This window comes from Astatotilapia calliptera, chromosome 20 (genome assembly GCF_964374335.1).
Source record: "Astatotilapia calliptera chromosome 20, fAstCal68.1, whole genome shotgun sequence".
NCBI lineage: Eukaryota > Metazoa > Chordata > Actinopteri > Cichliformes > Cichlidae > Astatotilapia > Astatotilapia calliptera.
In genome coordinates, this window is record NC_137441.1 from 2710585 (window position 1) to 2735506 (window position 24922).

Consider the following 24922-nt stretch of genomic DNA (forward strand, 5'->3'; position numbering starts at 1 on the left):
TTTTCAAGTGTTACTGATGACAACATGATGTTTATTATTAATGTTATGATCCCCATTAGTGATAAAGTACCGTAACCTTTAAGGTAGGCCTCCTGCGTAACTGCTCCGGTGCTACATTTTCAGGGTTTTTTGGTCAGCGCCTCACTTTTCAACATCCAGTTTCAAAATTCCAACATAGCAGCAACAGAAACAAGATCAGTGTGTGACATCAGTCCATGTTTAGGGTCCTCACCACACGAGCATGCCCTGAGCACAAATAAATCAAATAAATCTGGGATTTATGGTCCAGTTCTGACGTCTGTTTGTGCAACCTGTTGCCTCTGCAGACAGAGGGATCATGGGAACCAAAGCACAGACTGCAGAGATGCAGCCGTAGCAATAAAATGTGACCTCTGTATGTTCAGGCTGAATGCTGATTGGTTCAAAAGTTGGTTTGAACAGGTAAGAATGTGAAATTGGAGTTCATCTCCAAGGAGAGAAAAATATGGGAACAAACATTAAAGATGAAAAATTGTGCACATGAGAAGCTGCAGCTGACAGTTTTAAGGCTGTGACGCATTTAAGGGTTTGAGCTGAAATGTAAGGACAGTTGAGTTTAGTTTAGTTGTAGTTAGTGTCTTTGAACTTTGGGAAACAATGACGTAGACGACCACATTCACCTCCTGACTGAGACTCATGGTACCACAAACAGCCTTACAAATACAAGAAAACAGCGGAGACACTTTATTCTTCAAGCAGACCAACACGTCTTCATTCTTACTCTGTCACAGGACCCAGAATATTCCAGCCCGGCTCACCCTTTCTGATTTCATCGTTACTGTGTGGGTCCTCCTTTCTCTGTCTGTGGATAATAATCTTGTTATCACGTGAATATGTTGATGGATTTGCATTGCAAAACCTCCCAACTCCCAGAGTTCCCTTCCTCTGTGACCTCTTTATACTGCTGTGGAGTATCCGGGTGGCTTCATTCTGGATTCTTTGAGCATTTTTACACAAACAGATGAGCTCAAAATATGTTTTTTTGGTGAAGATTGTTTTAAAATGAAATACGTGATTGTGGCTGTGGCCTGAATGGAGCGTGGAGGTCTCTCTGCCAATCTCTCTCTCTCAGCAGGTCGTGTGTAATCTCCAGTCTGTTCACAGCTGGAGCCACCAGACCACTTTAACATGAGAGCTCCATCAGCAGCCACACACACACACACACACACACACACACACACACACACACACACACACACACACACACACACACACACACACACACACACATATCACCGTGGGTGTGTTCAGAATGAGCACTGAGCCTCTTCTGTTTTGATTACTGGCTAATTTGCATGATACACCCTGCTGTGAGCTCTTTCTCTCTCTCACACACACACACACACACACACACACACACACACACACACACACACACACACACACTCACACTTGCAGACACACACATTTCTACTGTGCTTTACGTCAGTGTGACTGATAAGATTTCAGCGTTTTATTATCAGAGAAACAATAGACTGCAGCTAATGACAACTGTGTGTGTGTGTGTCCTGTAACTACTGGGACCAGAAATCTTTGACTTTTTTATTATTATTATTTTTGCTGTGTGAAAGCAGCGCTCTCTTGGATGGATCATCAACATTCCCGCCCTCGCGCAGTAAATAAACGCAGCGCGTCACGTACCGCAGCCACATTTCAGCCAAACGCTGCTGCAACAGTCATAACACGTCCGACAGCTGCGTGAGCAGCGGGGCATTCGTTTGGCCTTTTCAAATATCTGACCCGCTACTGGCCAGATTACTGTGACATTTGCTGCAGGTACTTTTCGCCTCCAAGAGGATCAATCCTGATGACGCTGATGACCACCTGCAGGATTCCAATCAACTACAACAAACATGCATCTAGGAAGCGAATGTTAGCAACAGATTGAGGAAGTGTTTGCAATATCAGAAGGAAAACAGTTTCCTAAAATATCTATAACTAAAGCAACATTATGTGGTTCTGGTACAGTGTAGACGCCACTTTGAATCCTTTTGTAAGGTCTTCTCTTTCAGTGGCCAGTTGAAGGTTTATATCAGTACACAAGCCGTTCCCGTGAGCCTAAAACGCAGGCGTCAGCCTGTCATAAACACTCTGTTTCATACATATTTCTTCTTCTATGGTAACTAAACTGTGGTCATCTTAGACTGGTAGCACAGGAACTCCACCATCGACTGTTCAAATCTTCTGTTTGTGAACGGTAAGTCAGAGGAAAGCTGTCTTGCAGGCAGGGTGGCCTTGATAGGATAGGAGCTCGGCTTGTTTGAGAGACAGCATAAACTGAGGGGGCACCAAGATAAATATGGATTATCCTGAGTCCTGGGTCATGCCAAGATTCTCTAAGTGGAGTCGAGGAATAAAAATATGGAGCTGGAAATGGCGAACGTTGTAAACCGGTGGCTCAGTCTCACGCAGATTTGTTTGAACCTCGGTTCTGAACTCGAGGCGGTCTCTTTGTGTGTTTTCCAGAAGCTGAGACAACTTGTGGGAAGCAGCTGATTGGTTGACCTTTGTGGGGAGGCCCGGGGGTCAAAGGCCATGGCAGGTCGACTTCTCCTCTTCCTGTTTGTCTCCGTGGCGCTCTGTCACGCTCATTTTTCTTCTACGCAACGCCTGAAGCCCCGCCTCCAGAGAGACAGACGCAACATCCGACCAAACATCATCCTCATCCTGACTGATGACCAGGACATGGAGCTGGGTGACTGAAACTCCACTACAAGCCTTATTATAAGCATTAGTCTGACTGTCTGTACTGTTAATGTAATTGTTGGTAACACGCTGGTGTGGACATAAAAAAGTCTCAGTTTAACAGTAATACACAGTTAACATAATATTACACTCGTCATATCAATACATCGGACAGATCTCGTTTGAGCAGCTTGAGCAACTGAGCTTTACTTCCAAGTCAAAGTGTTTGAATCATTAAGTAACTCCTTTATCTTGTTCTTTAACAGGTCGGAGTGCAATGATCACTGTCTGGGAGCCTTTTTAGGGCTAACTTCCTCTCTGCGATCCAAAAATTTATCTTCTATTATTAACGACATACAGCTGGAAATGGCTGTTGTCTGCTGCTGTCTGAGATTATGATCCCATTTTTAACTGTATCGTAGATTGTGCAGGCGTGTTGCAGGAAGAGAGAACTTTTGTTACTCTGTAACCTCTTCGCTGCTTGTTAGACTCATTGGGTCTTGTACTGGCTTAGTAGCTCATTGCTCTGACCAGAACACGTGTGGTAAACTCTTTAAACATTTAAAGCTTACTAAGAGTAACGCCTTTCTGAGCCGAGCAGTTTCTGTCATATTTCAGGCTAGCTCGTAGAACAAAGCTGCTGGGTTTGCGTCAGAAGTTGGTGAGCGTGGTCTCCGCCAGTGCAGCTGCCCTCAGAAGAACCTGTAAACTGTTCTAATGGTCGCCAAACCACGACTTTACTGATATAAAGCGAGGTGTCAGAACTCGTTATTGAGGGCAGAGGCGAGGAAAGAGTTGATCTTTAATCATCGAGCATTTTAAATAAGAACCATGTTTCAGGTGTCGCTCTCCATTTTATGTCGAGGCTTATGAGGAAAATGATTTTGAACAATTTTCAACAGAAACCAAGGAACTTATCACCAAAGCAGGTGGACAAGCTTTACAATGTGCTAACCGTGGGTTTCTCCATGTAGGGTCGATGCAGGCAATGAATAAGACTCGCCGCATTATGGAGGAGGGCGGGACTTCCTTCTCTAATGCCTTTGTGACCACGCCCATGTGCTGTCCGTCACGCTCAAGCATGCTCACTGGGAAGTAAGTACAGTTCCAAAGATGGAGGTGCCTACTACACCCGAAAAGTGAAGCCAGAGCCGTTGGCCAGCAGGGGGCGACTCGTCTAAGTGCAAAAAGACAGCCGATGTATAAACTGTCTACAGGAAAAAGGTCGTTCCTGACCTCAGTAAAGACTTCAATGATGAGGTCATGGTTGGGTGCTAGTTTCAAATCTTTTAAATACAAAATGATGTTAATTTTATTAATCAAGTCAAAGAGGATAATGAAGCACATTTACACTTAAGGATCGATCAAGTTCGACCTATACCGAGCTTGATGATTTGCCGAATGCTGTAACCAGTTATTCCACCAATTATTACATGTCAAAGGCAATTTGCTCCTCAGTTGCTCTCCATCGGCTAGTCTACTCACTTTCCCCACTTACACCACCTTTAAGTAGTAGCTCCTCTCTGAGGTAGAAGGAGGCCCGCGGTTTTGAAGCAACAACAACTACCCAAGAGCAGCAGTGGCGTCTGACAGATCACAGGTTCCTTGAACAATGACAATAACGGGTTATTCTATTCTTCTATTCTTATGTTTTGTAAGCAACCAGCTGCTTATGAGTCATTTACAGCTTTTTCCAGTTATCGTGTCTTGGCTGTGGGTTTCTGCAGAGAACCAGCCTGATGCAGGTGTTAAATTAATCAGCTGCATGCCTCAGTGTGAGATAATCTGTGCCCCAACAGGTCAAAGCTGGTTTGGCGGCCCAACGAAGACGTTAGTAATATTAGACAGGTGATTTTAATGTCTTCATGTGTAAAGGAAAGAGTGAAAATCCTATAATGGATGTGTTTTATTACCAAAGCGCTATTAGCAGAACTATTAAAATAACTTTACATGAGACTTGGGATACAAAGTGCGAGCCTCTTGTAGTAACACGTGTTCTGTCTCCCTCAGGTATGTTCACAACCACAACACCTACACCAACAACGAGAACTGTTCCTCGCCGTCTTGGCAACGGCAGCACGAGCCACGGACCTTCGGCGTTTACCTCAACGACACTGGATACAGGACAGGTAGGCAAATACACAAACACGCACTCGGGCTTTGTGAGGCTTCTGTTAATACATCTGTGCTTTTTCTCCAGCCTTCTTTGGAAAGTACCTGAACGAGTACAACGGTTCGTACGTTCCCGCCGGGTGGAGGGAATGGCTCGGTTTGGTGAAGAACAGCCGCTTCTACAACTACACGCTGTGTCGCAACGGCGTGCGAGAGAAGCACGGAGCGCAGTATCCACAGGTGAGGACACACAACACAACTCTGTCGCTGCACAGCAATGCAAGTTTAGCATGTGGCTAAAATTGAAATGAACTCTGATCCTGCGCTGACTGCTTCGTCACTGATTCGGTGGATGTTAAGTGAGTTTTAACTTAAAGTGAAGAAAATCAGGGTTAATAATAGTGATGTGTGTTGTTGTGCTTCCAGGACTACCTGACCGACCTGATCACGGCAGAGTCGATCCGTTACTTCCGCTCTTCAAAGCGACTTTATCCTCACCGCCCTGTTCTGATGGTTCTGAGTCACGCGGCCCCTCATGGACCCGAAGACTCTGCCCCGCAGTACAGCACCGCCTTCCCCAACGCATCGCAGCACATGTAGGCCTCCCACAGACACACACAGTTATCTTTTCCTCGACTTGCATTCATTTCCTAGAGAATTATCCTAAAAAATAAACCTGCCGTCATGCAAAACGTCATGATTTACATTGTAAGGACTTAATTTTTGTCCCCATAAGGAAGTAGAGTCCCCACAGTGCAACTGTGGAAACACATTTATGTCCTCACAAAAGTAGTAATGCAAGTGCACACACGCATGCACACATACAATGAGACTAAGCCACTGTAATCCAGCAGAACAATGGAGCAGCTCTGTTCTGCACCACGGGATAAATCCTGAAGCAAGACGACTGAAACGGCACAATCCTCCCTAACACGTGTGTGTGTGCTTGTGTGTGTGTGTGTGTGTGTGTGTGTGTGTGTACGTGTGAGTGTTAATGAATACATTAGTTTTATTTACTCTCTTTACATGAATTTGAGTCCAATTTTAGCGAACATGACAAAGTCCATGAGCGAGTCTCGCATCAGAGATACGTTTCCTTGTTTATGATCTGACTGGGAGACGGCTGAACAGACAGAGACATCACACTGAAATCTTTTTCATCCCGCAGATATAAACAGATGCCCGAGGAAACTCCGGCTGGACTCCTGCTGTCAGGAGACCATTTAAATCCCATTTAAAGCTCACAGGGATTTTTATGCAGGTTTTTCTATTCTTGTAACACAAAAACGCTGCTGGAAGTACTCGGAACAGACAGTAATCCCTTTCCTCTGACAGTCAGTGCATAACTCGACGCTCATACGCTGGAATGATCAGCGTTTGACAGTTTTGTCTTTGTGCACAAAGAACAAAAATGCAGCACAGGCGCAGAGTTGCTTCTCCTTTTATTATTCAGTATGAATTAGAAAGCAGGAAACCAGCAGCACTTGCAAAGTCTAATTTAAACCTTATTGACGGGACCGAACGATGGCTGATTAAGACCCAGCGAATCAGTGCGACTGAGGAAACGTGTGGTGCTGCAGACTTTAATGAAAGTGGAGACCTGTTGTGTTGTCAAATTCTGAAGAAAAGGTCGGGTTTAGGCTGCAGCTTCTCCCCGAAGTAATAAACAGCCGTGCATTCAGCTTTAGTCTCGTAAATAAAGACAAAATGAAGCAGAAGGAAAGAAAACATTTTACCTTTCTGCTCTGAAACAGGCGCAGAGGCTGCAAGCTGAACGCTGAAGACAGCAGTGGGAGCGTACAGCCATAGATGCTAAAACCATTTTGTTGTACCAGCCTGTAAACCTGGGGTTCTGTGGGGATTGACTCACTTTTGGACATGGTCTCATTGCCGATTAGAGGAAATGCATTTCTGTGTTGGCTTCATTTCATTTCTCAACACCTCAAACGAATCCAAAGCCAACCGACATTACTGGACCAGAACCAGTAGACAGTGATCAGGCGAGGAAGGCAGACATTCACCGTCCTTGTTTGCCTACCGATCTGCTTCAAATGTGCTTACTGTGACGCATCATCATGTCAGTTACACGCAGTTTAACAGTTGAATGCAATTCTGCTTTTCGGTAGCTGCACTTGCAAAATGCATGAAAATGCAATGAAAGTGAATCTGGGAACAGCGCCTCAAAGAGAACCGTTTAAATGTCAACAAACTGTCTGCTTGTCGCCTGGCAGGTTTGAACTCAGCACCTCATTGCTGTGAGGTAACGGTTTCACCGCAGCTGCACTAATGAGGCGCGCTGCAGTCCTTCAAAATGAATAAAGTCAATCTTCCCTAAAACGAGTTCACGAGCTCCACACGTGTCAGCTGACCGCCTGTCAGACGGACCGAAGTGTTCCAGCCCGCCTGCGCCCGTGCAGATGCTTCCAGCTGCCCACAGCATTTCTGTCCCGACGAGGAAATTTAATTATGAAGCTGCCGAGCAGGAGCGAGGAGAGGAGTAAACGAGTTAGCTGATGGGAGTCATTCATTATCCACGCAGAACACAGTGCAGGAACATCTTCTGCAGCTAACACAGCAGGAGGACAGAGACTGTGTTATTAATGAAAAGGAGCATCTGCTGTCATCACTCCTCACACAGCCTGATGTGTCCAAACATGATATTACACTCAGCTACACACAGACACGCACACATCACACGTGCGGTTCATTCTAACACTGCGTGGAATACATTTGTATTCATATTCAGCCTGGTGTTTTGTTTATTGCCTCCATATATACATAAAAGTTAGAGGAAGCATTCAGACTCGGTGTCTTAAACTTGGTGGGCAAACCCACGCTGATAAGAACAGCAGTAAGATGCTTCCTGTTGTTGGTCACATCTCAGGAGGATGACTGACCGGCTCCTCCTTACAGAAACTCTCTCAATCCTTCAGCTTTCTTGGATGCTGTTCAGCAACTCCAAGCTTCAGCTGTCTGGACAAAGCCATGACCTTCATGTGCTTCTTCTTCAGTCACTGCTTTGTTGCCTTGGTGCCTTCGGTCACTGTCTTGCTGAAAGACTCATCAACTCATCTTCAGTGTTCTGGCTGAGGGAAGGAAGCTCTCATCCAAGTTCAATCCATGCAGCTCCACCCTACAGCCAAGTTGTCCTGTATCCTTAACAGAAAATCTGATGATGTCCTCGCCTCCGTGCTTGACTGTGGTTGTCGTTTGAGCCGTCTTCCTTCCAACCCAGCACGTCCAGTTGGTGCCAAAGAGCTCGATGTTGGTTTCCTCAGCACTTTCTTCCAAGCCTTCTCAATCATGCAGTGTGTTACCAGTGGGGTTCATGGTGACTGTCGTCCCAACTGCCTTCAGATTATTAACAACCACCTTTCTCATGGTCATTTTCACCCTGTGAGGCAAGACCTTGCATGGAGCTCCAGACCCAGGGTGGCTCATGGTCATTTATATTTTGTCCATTTGCAATAATCTCACCAACAGTTGTCACCCTCTCACCAGGCTTCTTGCTGATGGCCGTGTAGTCCAGCGCTCCCCCGCCACGGACCGGTTTAATGTCAGACAATATTTTCACAGAGCCTTTAAGGTCTCGTGGATAATTACAACAGAATAAAACGATACGACCGAGACAAAAACTGTGGTGTTTTGTAAATATAATAATAAACGGGAAGTCACTGTGTAGCTGTGTAACTTTATTAGCAGCGTCCTCCTGAAATGCGCCAACAACACTGAGAGTAACATCCTCCTCGCTGCCCCTTAATGCTCTCTGGTCGCTATGGTAACGTGTAAATATTTCTTTCAAAATAAAACACAACTACAACACGGGAAACGACCCAGGGAAACCGAGTTACCGATAAAAACTCTGAAAACCACCCGAGCCTCAACTCTCCCGGCCCCGTACCAAACGACTCACGGACCGGTCCCGGTCTGTGGCCCGGGGGTTGGGGACCGCTGCTGTGGTCCATTCTAAACTTGTGCACGTCTACAGTCTCGTCCTTTGAGAGTGAGCAAACTTACAAATTCATGTTTTTCTATTTTAGAGATTAGTCGTCCTTTAAAATACGGTCATGCCATAAAGCAGGAAGTTGCTGTGAATCCAAAAAGCATGTGGAATGGTTCAGTTTTGCAGTTTCTGCTGTTATCGACACATTAAACCATAATCACAAAGAGAAGACGTATTTTTAGAAGAGCAATGTTCAGACTGTTCGGCACATCGCTGGCTCGCTCACTTCACTTTTAGCCTAAACTCTTCTCGGGTAAGTCTGTAAGCAGCTTGTGGATCAGGCATTGCTGCCTCATAGCCAGTAGACTTTTACAACCCTGCTGGAGCTCATACAGTTTTTCATTTCTTCCATTTCCTGTTTTTCTCATTTAATTTCCTGTTGCTGCTGCAGCAGCTTTAGTAAATACAAGTCTTGTTCCTGATCAGTTCACACAACTTACCGAGACCTGACATCAGCACAGACATCGAGCAATTACTGCCAAGGTCTGCAGGCCACAGGCCAAGTCTGAGGGCCTTCGTATTAAGTGATATTTCCTCTTGTAAAGTTAAGTGAAATAAAAATAACAAAAAAGACATTCAAAGGACCAGAAATGGAGACAAACTGATCACAGAGACGTTAACCAGTGAAAAAGAAGACACAATAAACACAAGTGGATGTGGAAATTTCTTGAAAGAAGCATGAAGCAGATGAAACATGTTTGCAGACTGAACGACCACAAGCTGACACAAAACAACCACAGAGAAACACACAAAGATGTTGGAGATGAGAAGGCACACAAAATGAAAACAAGGATGCAAAATGATACTAAAGGATTGCACAGAGTCTCAAAACGACCACAAACACTTCAAATGGACTGAAAGGAGACACAAAAATAAAACAAATGGGTGCAAAACCACCACAAAGACACACAAAAGAAAAGTTCAACATAGACCAAAAACACATTTCTGTCATCTGTAGACCTTTTTTTCTTTAGCATGCTGCTCTAGTGCCCATCGTGTCGTAATTCATCCTCGACCACAGATACAACAACACATCCAATCATCGTGGAGCAAAGTCACTCACAGAGCTAACTTGGCTGTTACTGTAGAGCAGGGCTCGGCAACCTTTCTGATGATGAGTGCATCTAAAATTTCAGTGTGCCATATGTTTGCATTAGCAATAAATGTAATAAAGCTCTATATGAACAGTTACACACTATGTAGAACCACTTTATAGGATTATATTTGTTCACAGATGTTGGCAGCTATCAGCGAATAGTTATCAGCTATTTTGAAACAAAAATGACTTTTTATACACAAAAGCAAATGAACTGTACAACAGAAAATACAAATGCTGTTTATGGTCTCCTCACAACAATGATAAGAAAAATAAACTGGGCCAACATGGCATGTTTGTTAATACAGAGACACACATGTTAACGTGATCTCTGGTCTCTCACTCAGAGACACAGGTCTCCGAGTGTCCAGCATTCAGAGGCTGCCTGAGGACTCATGTGAGAGAAAATCTGCTCACACAGACATGTAGAGCCAAACACTGTCAATAAGGCCTCTGCAATGTTCTGAAGACAGTTAAGCTTGTCAGGTAGTGATGTCCAGCAGGTGAACATGCAGCTCCATGAACACGCACAGCTGTGGATTCCAGCTGCGTCTGTAGTTCTGCAAACTTTGACCCCACAGAGTCGAGCTTTTCAGTTCATCAGCTGCATTTCGATGTTGCATTAACTGACATTAACTCAGCCAGTTAATGTGAGACAACCAGCTGCTCATTAAAGCTTTCTGGTTTGATCAGAAAAGAAAACATTGGTCCAAACACCTGAAAGTCCCGAAAACGCATTGTGAATTCTGTCTCGAATCTACGGATGTATCCGTGTGTTTCCATGGTGCTGATGCTGCGCTGAGCGGACAGCTCCTGAAGTATTTGAAGTGTTGGAAAGTGGAAATTTCAACATTGCTTGAAAAAACTGCCAGCTAGCAACGTCCCTCTCACCAGTAAGCTAAGTTATTTTTAGCCAATTACAAGCTGAATCTGGTAGTTGGGGTTGTTAGCTAAGATACCGTCATTAAGAAGCAGCACAACTAATGTGTCTATGTGAGCTGATTTGTGATGTGCACCGCTGGCCCGGCCATTTATTTTTTAATGCACCTTCTCAGATTAATGCACTGCATTTTGACTACAGACCGGCCCACCAGGTATTATAGGAAAAGCCATAAAGCCTTTGAATGAAAACAGACGCTGTTGTGACAGTGATGTGCAGTCTTGTTGGTATATGTATGATTTCTATACATTTTATGTCATACTAAAAACTTTGGTTGTAAGATTTAGATAATTATTTATTAAAAGCGAGACATTTTAAATGAGAATAAGAAAGAAAAGTATTTCTTTGTGCCCCCCTCTCCCTGTTAATGCCCTACATGGCCCCCTGGCAACACTTTCCTAGACCCGCCCCTGCACAGTTACCAGCTGTCAGCTACCTAAAAAAGGATCCTGGTGTTATTTGTCTCTCAGAAACAGTTCATAACTTCCCTTCAACTCATTCATGCTGCTGTTGTTTACCGCGACATCCGCTGGTTTCCTCTTTCTGGCGCAAAGTGATAAACAAACAAGAGAGAAAAGCTGATCAGCGGATCATTGATCAGTTTCATGATTGAAGTAGAAACAGGAGAGGGAGGGGAGAGGATGAGAGGAGAAGAGGCAGCTGTGCAGCGTAAAGACGCAGAATAAATCCAGCTTTGTGTCTTTTTTCCATTCTAGCTGAAGTTCGGGACAAACTGCGTCCCTTCTCAGCTCAATATGAAACGCGTAACATTTTCTCTGAATGCGGGACGATTATGTTTTTTACGGGATGGTCGACAAGTCTGCTAACTAACCTTATGAATAAAATAAAGTTCACTATCAGTAACATCACAGCACCCACCCAGCTGTCATGCTAGCTAGTACGCAATACGAGTTATTGTAACTGACGGTTAAAAGTCAGCACAACGAAAATAAACTCCACCTAAACTTTGTTTATATCTGACCCAGATAGACTGCAGGTCATAACTTCTTACCTGAAGTTCAGTTCACCCTTGGACCGGCTTCCGCCTCTGGTCTCTCCTCGTCCTGCCTCCCCTTTCCCTCATCCACCTGCTGGCCTTTATGCTAGCTCCGCCATAGCCACCACCAAACAACTGTGTTATTTCTACACATCGGCCAGCATCTGGCCAATCCACCACCTTTCATTGTTTATACCGTTACAAAAAAAAAAAAAAAAAAAAAAAATCATCGGCCCATAAAAACGAAAAATCACATCGGCCCACTGGGCAAATGCCCGGTATGCCCGATGGCCAGTCCAGCTATGGCCGTGTCTTCAGTTAACCATGCATGCTCAGGGTTGCCGACCCCTGCTGTAGAAAGTGTGTGGCAGTTGCACAGCTTTGCCCTGTGATTTACACATATATACGACTTTGCACAGTTTGTCTTTGAGTCGGTATTTTGATGGTAGTCAGTCGTTTCTTGATGTCAGTGATTAGTGGACTCCATTTCTCAGAAGCTGGGATTGGAAGTACTTGGGGGGAGGAAAGCCTCAAATTCGTGATCATTATGCTTGGATTTGTCTGGGAAATCCATCCTGTATCTTTCACATAGAGGTTTCTCCACAACATGTTTGAGGCAACCGAGAGTCAGTCTCATGATTAAACTTATAATACAATCTGTTAACACACTGGAAAAAGCAGAACAGAGCACATTTAAAGCACTCGCAGCATTCCTCTCTGATCACATGGCATCACATTGCTCTGATATACAGAGCTTTGGTTGTAAACGGTGCTATCACAGACTATCCAAAGCCAGATCGTCTTTTCAGCACAAATAACTCAGGATTTACCCAACACTCCACCTGTCTTATCTCCTTTCCTGTCACTGTTCTTCTCACCAGTACTCCCAGTTATAACTACGCGCCGAACCCAGATAAGCACTGGATCATGCGTTACACCGGCCCCATGAAGCCCATTCACATGGAGTTCACCAACATGCTGCAGAGGAAACGGCTGCAGACGCTTCTGTCTGTGGACGACAGCGTGGAGAAGGTGGGCACTAACACACAAGCACACACACGTCTGGTATTGCTATCCTCGTGGAGACATCTCATTGACATAATGCTTTCCCTGGCCGCTTACCCTAACCATCAAAAATGAATGCCTAACCCTGACGCTTACCCTAACCAGAACCTAATTGTAACCCAGACACTAAAACCACATTTTGAGTGTGAAAAATGCCTTCAACCCCGTGGAGACCAAAATCCAGGTCTGTTGGTCCCCACAAGGATAGCAAATGTCAGATTTTGACCGGAACACACACACACACAAACCACCAGCTACACACTTGATGGCTGGAAAAAGATAGCTTGTGTTATTAGGCAAGGCAAGGCAAATTTATTTGTATAGCACAATTCAACAACAAGGTGATTCAAAGTGCTTTACAGAGACATTAGAAACAAAAACAAATAAAAAGCATGATTTAAAATTGATTAAAACAAGCAAACAAACAAACTAACTAAACACACACATTTCACACCTGTTCGCGCGATCTGAACCCTTATCGTAAGGGGAGCTACCAGTCCTTCTGTGGACGAGCTACTTTCTATTTTAAATTCCCTGAATTTAAAATACTCTCTAGACCCAGTCTAGACCCAGCTGGGGAGCTACCCAGAGCTCTAAACCCACTTAACAAACAAACAAACAAACAAAACAGTATATAAAATCAAAACAGATAAAATCAGAACAGTAGATAAAATCAGTAGTTAAATGTAAGTTTTGAAATTTAAGCTTAACAAACAAACAAAACAGTATATAAAATCAAAACAGATAAAATCAGAAATAGATAAGATCAGTAGTTAGTGTAAGTTTTGAAATTTAAGCTTAAAAGTGTGGATTTGGTGCTTTATTCAAATGCAGCTGAGAATAGGTGAGTCTTCAACCTGGATTTAAATAAACTGTTGTTATAACAACGACCAGGACAGAGACCCGATCAGCCAGAACCCTGTTACCATGGTTCTGAATAGGTAGATATCTTCAGCACTCAGGCTCACCCGAGCCCAAACTTCTCGTTAAGAAAGGGGTGTCAATTGCATTTAGGGACCAGTTGATCCAATCCATAATTCCTCTTTTAGATTTTAGAGAACAGACTGTGAGAGAGTGTTCTCACTACTGTGTTCAGTTATACACCGTTTTGTGATCACTGCTGTTGATATATTTGTGGGGGCTGAAATTTTACTTTCAAAGAAAACACAGTAATGATCAGACAGGCCCACATCAGACACAGTAACCTTTGAAATGCTCAGGCTCTTGGAGATCAGTAGGTCAACAGTGTGTCCTCTATTATGTGTGGCCTCTGTTACATGCTGAGTCAGCCCAAAGTTGCCCAGAGTGTTACTCAGGTCTTTAGTCCCTTTGTCCTGAGGGTTGTCCACATGAATGTTAAAATCCCCAACAATAATTACACAGTCAAAATCAACACAGATCACAGACAGCAGTTCACTGAGGTCATTAAAAAAGTCTGTGCAGTATTTGGGAGGCCTGTAAACATTAAGAAACACAACTTTGGATAGGGCCTTCAGCTGTAAAGCCACATATTCAAAAGACTGAAAACTTCCAGGAGATAGCTGCTTACATTGAAATGATTCATTAAATAAGACAGCAACCCCTCCTCCTCTCCTGCTCGCCCTGACCTCACTGATAAAACTGTAGTTAGGAGGGGTCGTCTCGATGAGAACAGCTCCACTGTTACTTTGGTCCAACCAAGTTTCAGTTAGAAACATAAAATCAAGGCTGTGCTCAGTGATTAAATCATTAATTAAAAATGTTTTCCCAGCTAAAGATCTAACGTTTAATAAAGCCAACTTAAGTGTTTTAGAGGCATTATTTGCCACATGTCTCCTTCTGTCACCTAAAAGTACAGAAATGTTAAAACCTTCTAGTAAACAGGGTCCCAGCTTCTCCTGGGAAAAGTCACCACTGCCATAATCCTCGCAGCCCGGACCCTCCACACATCACACATCAGACTGCGGAGACAGGGCATGAAGGTGGTAAGGAGGAACTAAGGGGGACGAGGCTGGGCAATGTGACTTCGATTGCTCTGTTGAGGGCGGGGCTCGATGGCGAACCTTTGGCTGCTCTGGTGGGGGGGTTTATGGGGGACAAAAAGGGATTGGGCCGGAGGGTAGATCTGAGCCCAGCATTGACCCGCTCCATCATCTCCTCAGTGAATTTCAGGTGTGGCGAGGAGGGAGAAAGGGAGGGGGAGGAGGGTGATGGCCTGTCAGGGGTTTGGGGGACTGGGGAAGGTCGTGGTCCCTGGTCCTGGTCGTTGGTGTTGTTGAGAGAGTTGGAGGCAAATAGGGACCCCTCTTCTTGCCTCAGATGTCTCTCCTTTCTGAGGCTCTTCCCAGGTGGGGGCAGATGGAGCTCCTCCTCAAGGTTTCTGCTGGGCTTTGTCTGTTCTTGCAGTACTGTTTGTTCCTCTTTATGAGATAACTCCTCTTTTATCTCAGCCTTGGCACCAAGCACAGATGGATGACGTATGGAATAAAACAAGTTGGAGGTGAACAGTTTCGCCCCTGACTTGTTAAAATTAAATCCATTTGCTTTAAACAGATGCCTGTTGTTGATAAAATGCACTGAGTGGTCAGTACATAATAGTAATGGATTGCATTTATATAGCGCTTTTCAAGGCACCCAAAGCGCTTTACAATTCCACTATTCGTTCATTCTTACATTGGTGGAGGCAAGCTACAGTTGTTATAACAACGACCAGGACAGAGAGCCCGGGGATCGAACCGGCGACCTTCCGGTTACAGATATGCTTCCCAACCCCCTGAGCCACGGTCGCCCGTACATGCTGATATAAGCCATTTATTCAGTGCAAACAACCTGCTGAATCTCTCGTCTCCTCCTCTGACCGGCGGTACAGGTCCACTGATGAATACAGCTGCATTCAGAGAGTTTACAGTATTTAGTAATCCAGTAAAGTCCCGTTTCAGAACCTCCGACTGTTGTTTGGACACATCGTTTGACCCTGTATGCAGAACAATGTTTGTCACAGTTGGATATTCATCTGCAATTTGAAGAATTCTCTCCTTCAGGTTGTTGACCATATCGTTAGGAAAGCAGAGGACTTTAGTGTTCTTACCGCACATCCTTTGTACATCCTTTACGGCAGAGTCACCCACAATCAGAGTTTCAGGCCTAGCCTTGAGCTTTCCCTGTGGTCTTTTACTTTTCAACAGATTTTCAGACCTTACTTCGCTACTTTTAGATGGATGGTTGTCCAATATAGATCCAGGGTCCTTTGATAGTGGAGCAAATCTGTTCTGCAGTTTCACATTCAGTTGTTTTGAAGGTTTGTTGTTAACCTTCCTATTCACGGTTGTCCAGTCCTGTTTCCTCTCGTATACAGGGGTAGAAGAGCTTCTCTGTCTCGTAGGAAGTGAAGGCCAGTCGGTTTCAGAGATTTCAGCTCGCTGTGCCCTGCCTGTGATACGTCCTCCCCCTTCCAGGAGACATGATTTATGTCTTGGTTTTGCACCAAGACAGTCCAGGGGGGGATTATCACTTGAGGATTTATAATAATGCACAGAGTCTACTTTCTTGGTCATGTTATCTGTGCTCCTTAGCTGTGTACTAGCTTGCTCATCGCCATTGTTTTGAGTCAAAGGCAAGGTTGTTTCATTTCCACACAGTCCATTTACCTCCACGTTTACTTCTAAGCGATGAATTTTTGTCTCCAGTACTGCAATCTTCTGCAGGAGGCTGTGGTAGTCATCTGTGGAGAGGGAAGGCATCTTGTTGCTAGTTAGCCTAGCGGTTAGCACCTTTCCAGGCTATTGAGGCTGCTCGGTGCCCAGATGCTGTAATCAGGCTTCAGCTGTGTGTAGGCCACAGACACACGGAGCGCTGAGGATAAGGTAACTATAAAAATGTTGCTGTTTCTGTTAAAAACGCTTTAGTCCTAATGATCTATAAGTGTCCAGAAGCTATCGCAGGTAAGCTCATACAGGAAAAAAGGGAATAAATCAGCATAAAAATCAATAAAAGAAGCAAAGCATTTAAAGAGCAAAGAGGAAGCGTCCACACTTACAAAAGTGAGTCAAGTTTGGTGGAAGTGTGAACAGATAAAAGATGACCAGTGTGCAAAATCACTCCGTTTTTTTAAGCCACAGACTGAAATGGTGTTGTTTGTTTCTCAGCTGTATAACATGCTGGTGGAGACGGGCGAGTTGGAAAACACCTACATCATCTACACGTCAGATCACGGCTACCACATCGGCCAGTTCGGCCTCGTTAAAGGTACGAACAGAGAATAAGGTTCTTGTGTCTGCCTGATTCTTTTTCTGCCGATGGAAGAAAGAATTTGTGATAATTTTTATAACTGATTAAACTTGATTATCATCTGGAAACATCCTGATTTGTGATTTAAAGGATTAGATTTTTTTTTTAGTAGGAAAACAGCTGCAGTGCAGGGAGGAACACTGTGAGATGTGTGCCAGACTCATTTTAAGAACCCTTCTCCAGCAGATGAAACAGCATTATGTACAAAATAAACAGCGAAACAGCACAAATTCTAAGAGTCTGGAAATTGGACAATCGCTCTTTGTGAGTACGGGCTGAACAGCAAACAGAATTTCAGATGCACGTAAAGAACATCTGAAGAATCCAAGATAATAAAATGTTTGAGTTTAAAGGAACAAATGTTTTGTGTTTGATCATCAGAAAACTGTGCTGAGCATGAAGATAACGTCAGAACGTGACAGCAAAACACACCTGTGTGTGCGAGCTTCAGTGTCACCACCTCAGCTACAAACCACAGCATTAATAACGTGTGTGTGTGTGTGTGTGTGTGTGTGTGTGTGTGTGTGTGTGTGTGTGTGTCTCCAGGTAAATCTATGCCGTACGAGTTTGACATCAGAGTCCCGTTCTACATCAGAGGACCTAACGTGGAGCAGGGCAGCATGTAAGCACACACAGCTCAACAACAATTCACTGCACAAAGGCGCCGCCGATCCTCTGAACTCAGTGATAACTTTAAACGTTACTTTGTTCAGTCCATAAAACACAGACAGCTGTGGCCGCCTGCTCATGACCACAGCAATCGCAAGAAGGGTTTTAGTGCACCCCCCTCTATTTTCACAGACTCCACCTCCCACATGCCAGCTGGTTAGGGAATTCACATTTTCCCCATGCAACCTGCATGTCAGGGGCTCACTGAGGCCCGAGGTCACCTTCCCATGCACCTGTGGACCCTTCCTGACCACCTGCATGTGCACATTTACAAGCAAGCATCAGCTTCTTTGTCAGACTGATATTCAGGTAGAAATCTGGTGATGAGAGCTGGCTCTCCATCCACACACCAAACAGTCATTTTCAGGTAATGAATCATTACCAGCCACTCAAACTGTGGCGCACGCCATCATGTCCCAGCACACGGACTTGTATGATCCAATTCTAGCAATTTGTTTTTAAAGAGCATCTCGTCAAATAATACATATATTGATGGTCTCTGTTGTTGGCAGTTGATTAAAAAAAGCACTTTGCAGGGTACTTTTAGGCCAAGCAGTTAATTAATTTACTGAGTAAATAATAATGCAATCAGTAATTAAAATGCATGTTTTTTGCAGCCCAATTAAATGTACAGAAAAGAAAAATAAGCCTTAACCAACAAGGCTCAGCTATCAGCAACGTCTCTGCTTCATTGGAGTCGTTCCTTTTTTAAATTCCTGTTCCTGTTTCGAGCAGCAAACAAACCCTCAGTGCTCAGCACCACATGGTGGATGCAAGGGAAGAGAAGCTGATGGAGCATGTACAAAAACCTGCTGGTTTTGGTCTCCACCACGAGCGTACAGGCTGCTTTAAAAAATCTCAGAACCAAAAATATAAAGAATCTGTGGAGACGTGAAGCAGCAGAAAGATCGTATCCATGAAAAATGTGACAGCACTGTTTTCTTCAGAGTGTGCTACTGTGTGCGTTTGTGTGTGTCAAATTGAATTACCACAGTCAGAGCGGTTCCACGAGATGATCACGGGTTCAGGGCGAGAGTTTCTTTCCCTTCTTCGGAGCAGACGTTATTGAGATAAAAAACACTTTGTTTGCAATACTTCACAATAAATGTCCCCGTGAACTTTCCCCCCTGCTCTCCAAACCCAACAGAAGTCTGTAAAAGCTCTCGGGTCTGTTTTGCCTTCAGCAATTCACTTTTAAAATATCAGTACAAAGCAAGATGCGACGAGTAATTTGTCCTTTTTTAACATTTTCCATTATGTGTATTTTTTTAATCTTCTGGTGTTCTGCTGTGGCAGCAAACACCGTTTTCATGGTGGAAGATTTCACTTAAAAGGTTTTGAGGTATAACAAAAAACAAATTTTTGCCCCTTATCTCCTGTGTCTTTCAGGAAGTGTTGTTACCTACAGTCTGTAAAAGAGGCGTAGCATAGGCGGAGGAGGGCTCGTCAAATAAATGAGTTAATTTAAGAAGATCTGACTTTGTGTGTGTGTGTACATGTTTAGATATCTTTGTGAGGACAGAAAAATTGGCATGCTTGTGGGGACCAATAGTCACTCATGAGGACACAATGCCCGTCCCCACGAGTTTGAAGGCATTTTGAGGATGAAAATGTGGTTTTAGTGTCAGAGTTACATTTAGGCTGTGGTTGGGTTTAAGCTGAAGGTTAGGCACTGATTTTAGATGGTTAGCTTAAGCAGCTAGCATTATGTCAATGAGATGTCCTCACTAAGATAGCAAAACGAAAGTGTGTGTGTGTGCGTGTGTGTATGTGTGTGTGTGTGCACAGCTGCAATAAAACCATGTATGATGCATCTGTGCCACATGTCACATTTAATGAATGTCACATGAAAATTGAAGCCCTGTTTTGGTAAAAAGGAGACATTTATTAAAGTCTTATTAACAGTTTCTTTTTCGGATTTCGCTATGACAACATGAAGCTAAAACAGGCACACATATAATAAAATAAGCGCTCATACTCTGTTTGCATGTTTGTGTCAGTAACCCTCACATGGTCCTAAACATCGATCTGGCTCCGACCATCCTGGACATCGCTGGCGTCGACACGCCTCCAGATATGGACGGAAAGTCGATAATGAGTCTGCTGGACACAGACAAACCTGCCAACAGGTACACACACACACACACACACACACACACACACACACACACACACACACACACACACACACACACACAGGCATACACCTAAATGCCAGATTGTTAAAGCATTTCACTTCCTTGTTTTGTAACCATCTGAAGGAGCTGTTGCGTCACCGTTTTCCCAGCTAAGATGCTCTTTAACCATCTGAGCGCTCAAAGAGCTTCTGAATAAATAAACAGTAGTTTTTTCATGCCATTAATCATCCTAAACACACAAACCATTAAACACAGATTGAAGTTCATTTCTCAGAGTTCACAGTGAGGTAATCAGCTGCTTGTTGAAAACAGAGGTCAGAGAACAGAGACACATCACCAGTATGTAAATCATCTTCCTGCAGAGAGTCGTTGGAGCAGCAGGGCGTCTCTCAACTGTAACGACCTCATTTAAACTCCTGGTTGCGCCGCTATTCGGCAGCACAAAGAGCCATCTGGTTCGCCTGGAGCGAGAGAAATATTCTATTAATATTTATAATGATCAGAGCGTCAACAAAGGCAAACATAAAGGTCAGGAGGTCGGAACAAACAGGAAAGCGTTTCGGGGGGCTGTCAAACCCGCCGAGCTGAGGCGAAAGGATTTTGCACACAGGGTCGCGGTTTAGTGCCGATAACCTAAACTGGTGATTATTTCATCTCCATACACCCTCCTGTGAGGACTCATGATACCAAATGTGGATTCATCCATCAGTAAAAATAGTCCCCAACTACAGGAATGTGTCAGATTTGATTGGTAAACGGACCGTGACCATCTGTGTAGGAAACATCGGAGCTGCTTTCAATTAATGAAACTATATCTGTTTGTCTTCACTGAGAACCGCTTCACTCTGTGTTGCTCATAATAAGTTGTACATGCTGTCAGGTCAATGGAAACAATCCATTTGGCGCTCAAGTCAATTGTAAATGACTTCATTAGGTAAGTTATAGGTGACTGTACTTATTCTGTGAGTGGCTTCTTCCTTCTAAAGCTGAGGTTTCCTTTCCTACTGTGGTTGGGAGATCTTTTCCACAGTCACTTCATCCTGTTATCCCGCTGTGATTGCCAGTGACCAATACATCGCTGTCGGTAGCTGAGGGGGGGTGAGGTGCACTTGCTAAGGTTTGAAGGTTATATAGCTGCTGGTGTTGGACACACACGCAAAGGAGTTTAATTCCCACTTCCAGGTTCAAGGGAAAGTAGATAAACTACACCAGCGTGAGAGTCTCAATCACTTCTAATGATGAATGATTTAGTCTGGCTTAATTAGTGGACGGATATCAGCTGAGCAGCTAAAATGTAATTAAGTCTCTGCAGACCTAGAGCTAAATGAAGCCCTAAGGGAGGGATGGACGGAGGGATGGATGGATGGATGGATGGAGGGAGGAGGGGAGGGATGGATGGATGGAGGGAGGGAGGGAGGGAGGGAGGGATGGATGGAGGGAGGGAGGGAGGGAGGGAGGGATGGATGGATGGATGGATGGATGGAGGGAGGGAGGGATGGAGGGAGGGATAAACCCGAGTTTCAGTAGATTGCACAGGTTCACGAGGGTTCGAGTAGTGAAGGTTTTTGAGGTCCATGTCAGGTCAGAGACTTTGGGGGATGTTGCAGCTGAATGAGAACAATAGTTCAGAAATTAAAGTCTTCTAAAACGTTGTCCGTACAAGCAGACATGCTGTTTGTCTTTTTTCTGGTTAAACATGTTGTGATGCAGCCGTATCTTTGTGTTTTTCACGTTGTTGAATTTAAATCAAACCAGATATGTGTCTTTAAACCTGAAACGTAGCGTTTTTAGCTGTACTCTCAGTTCTGCAGCACACCGAAGCCTCTGAGGATATCTGTCTGAACATTTGAATAGAGTCCTTACATTCTGTGCTGAGACGAACTTTACAGCAGCTGTTCCCTTTTTATTATCTGTGAGGTGCAGAGGAAACACCAACAGTAGCTGAAAGACTGATTACCGAGAGTTTATTCAGAATAATGGACTGATTCTGTGCAGATTCTCCCAGAACAGTCTGCTCTTTGCAGTTAGGAGAATTAAACCAGACTCGTCTTGCAGCAGCTAACAGCTCACAACAAGCACATGATTATAGATTCCTGGTGTTTTTCAGGAGGAGCCAGATTTTCAGCAGCACAGGACAAAACAGTGACTGATAGCAGTTTACAGCCAACAAATAAAGAAAGAGGGTCCTGTTGTGCTACAAACATGAGAACAGACACTGCGCAGGCATTTACAGATAGTTTAGTCTTCCACGTTTGACTGTTTCGCTGTGGTCAGAAATCCAGTGTGCGCCTGTCTTCACACCTAAAAACACAAGTGTAACTCGTGTGTTATGATTCTAGGTCATGAATAAATATGGTTTCATATACAGTTGACCAAAAATGATCATAATTCTATTTTTATTTGTGCCAGTTTATTGCAACCTGGACTTCATCTGTTTGCTTGTTAAACATATTTCAAACAATACCAGTGTAGTGAAAAGGCGTTTGATGTTTTCCATCAATCCATCTCCTTCTGCTTAGCCAGTTCAGACTCATAGATAAGCAGAAGTCGAACACCAGTCTATCACGGTCTGCTATAATCGCAATGACAGTATCGACAGCTGCACTGCAGAGCCAACAAGAAGACAGCCCCCTGATAATGAGGGTGCATTTGGTGAAATGGGTCTGCTCTGGATCCTTTACTGCTGAAATCTGCAGGCAGGAAGAGCAACAGAAAGACATCCAGCACATGTGAGCAGACATAAGCAGCTGTTATGACAGTCACAGATGCAGCGTGAAAAAGGAGGCGTGGGTATGGTTGCAAAGCGGCTTGCAGATGTGCAGTCACTGTGAGCAGGTTAAAGCAGTGTACCGGCTGCTGCTGCGAGTTCTCCACAGTAACGTTGGGCAGCAAATCTCACTTTCACAGTTTTATTCAAACATTATTTTTCACACAGTCTCTGACTCTCTGTGACCGGCTGTGCTGCACCGGCTCTCAGACTCACCGCTGAGCATCTCGTGTCTCTCATCTGCTACAATCTACATGCTGTCGGGGGAGGGGTTAATTAGACGTCCCCAGCAGGTGTCCCACCCTCCTCATCAGACACACTGCTCTACCTCTCCTTCCTGCGACTGCGCCCAGAAACCACAACCCGCCTCCACAAGCCGCTTAAATAGCGTGCCCTGTATAAGACAGCCAATTAGATGCTTTAAAGGGTATTAGCAGAGCCATCAGCTGATGTGGGCTGACACCGAGGTCAGCTGATTTGCCACAGCTGAGTTGGCCTTCATGGTCTGCCTGAGCTAACACCAGGATCAGTGTTATGCTGTGTTTTTTCACGTATAAAAAGAAACTAAATGATAAAAATAGTTTAAAATAAGGATGTTGGGCATTTGACAACAAAGCTTGTGAACGTGCCCGACTCTGCCCGGAGCAGACACAGAACAGGCAGGAGGGATTTTGTTGTGAACACCTCGCTGTGGCCTCAGACGTGAGACGACTCGACAGCTCGGCTCCCACTTGTTGCTTCTATCTCTTTAAACCGTTGTGAACAGCAGAGAATCGGTGGATAGCGGTGCTGTCCTTCAGGTCACCAGCAGCTTCTTAATAGTTGCACTTAGATTTAATTCGCTGACTTTTTACAGACTTTCTACATGTTTTCACATAAGAAACAAAAATCTTATGAGCTCCGTTTGGCCAGGGTGTGTTTAGCATCTCCCAGCTTGTGGCTAAAGTTCAACCCAACCCTAAACCTAAGCGCTGCGCTGGCAACTGTTTGGATGTAAAACTAAAAAAATCCAAATATTTCGTTGTTTGCTGCGCTGATGGCTGTCATATTGGAAACTTAAATGAGTCCTTCTTCATTGTGTTTCAAACTTTGGAGACAAGCTTTTACATCGAGCAGCAACATTTTCCGCCGCCTTTGTGTGTAAATCCTCGTCGCAGCCTCATTATCATGTTTGTGTCTTTCTGTGCTGTTTATTCTGTGAATCAAACAACTGGAAAAAGTCCTGCAGTCGTTTCCACTGCGGTGACTGTTGTTCTTTTAAGTGTAGGAGGAAAATCAAAATGTTGTTCCTGAAAGTTAACGTTACAAACATCCCAGAATAGAAACCAGATGGAGTCACGCGCTTAATGAGGGGACGGTATGAGTATTATATAAATGTGTGTAATGCTCGATGATTTGAACTGAAATGAACTCGCTGCTCCTGACGTGGCTGCGAGAGGAGCTCCAGCCCGAAGTTTAGGGGTGTAAAATGAAGCGGCGATGCACATTTAGCAGCTCGTTCAGACGCCGCTTCAGTAAAGGCAGTCGTGCTTAATGGAGTCGACGTGAAAAAAGAAGAAGGTGAGGTGAGGTGAAGGCGGGCGGAGGGTGCGACAGTGTTGGTTGTGGGTTAAAAATAGCAGGAGAAGTGCAGGAATTCTGATTCTCGCTGTTTTCATCCTCTTCTTCAGGTTTCAAGTGAACAAGAAGCCGAAGGTGTGGAGAGACTCGTTCCTGGTGGAGAGAGGGTAAAGACGACACATCACTGCTGCTGCTCGGGAAAATATAACACATAACAGTCTACGTTCAGTGCAGAGTGTAACACAGCAGCTGCTCTCACTGCTGGGAAAACATGGCAGCCAGAACTACTGTCCTGAGTCATGGACGTGCAGCTGGTGTCGTCCACCCGGTGGAAGCAGATCTGCCTGATGATATTTGGTTAATTAGTAAAAACTCATAATAACTCTGAGACAGATATTAATCACAGCTTAAACACATCATTAAGCTTTGATTCAGTCAAATGTTCTTCTAACGGAGGGCTAAAGGTTAACTTTTAAAAGTTTGTAAAGAACTCTCGAGTGAGTCGCTCGCTGGCTTCGTCTCCGTGGCATCGACCCCCACGCTCGAGGCCACCGAAGCATTTACACAGAAAAAAGCAGCTTTCTT

The 24922-nt window shown here is 44.4% G+C and overlaps 1 protein-coding gene across 6 annotated transcripts in view; it reads left to right on the top strand.

Annotated features, from left to right (window-relative positions):
• sulf2b (sulfatase 2b) overlaps positions 1-24922 on the top strand; it is a 105614-nt gene that overhangs the window by 66867 nt on the left and 13825 nt on the right. For all 6 annotated transcript variants that reach the window (XM_026155034.2, XM_026155039.2, XM_026155038.2 and 3 more), the window contains 10 exons: positions 2506-2734; positions 3699-3819; positions 4735-4853; positions 4925-5076; positions 5263-5432; positions 12754-12904; positions 17062-17161; positions 17750-17825; positions 19873-20001; positions 24448-24504. In XM_026155034.2, coding sequence (XP_026010819.2) covers positions 2575-2734; positions 3699-3819; positions 4735-4853; positions 4925-5076; positions 5263-5432; positions 12754-12904; positions 17062-17161; positions 17750-17825; positions 19873-20001; positions 24448-24504 — 1235 coding nt within the window. In that variant the 5' untranslated portion in view covers positions 2506-2574. The remainder of the gene's footprint in view (positions 1-2505; positions 2735-3698; positions 3820-4734; positions 4854-4924; positions 5077-5262; positions 5433-12753; positions 12905-17061; positions 17162-17749; positions 17826-19872; positions 20002-24447; positions 24505-24922) is intronic.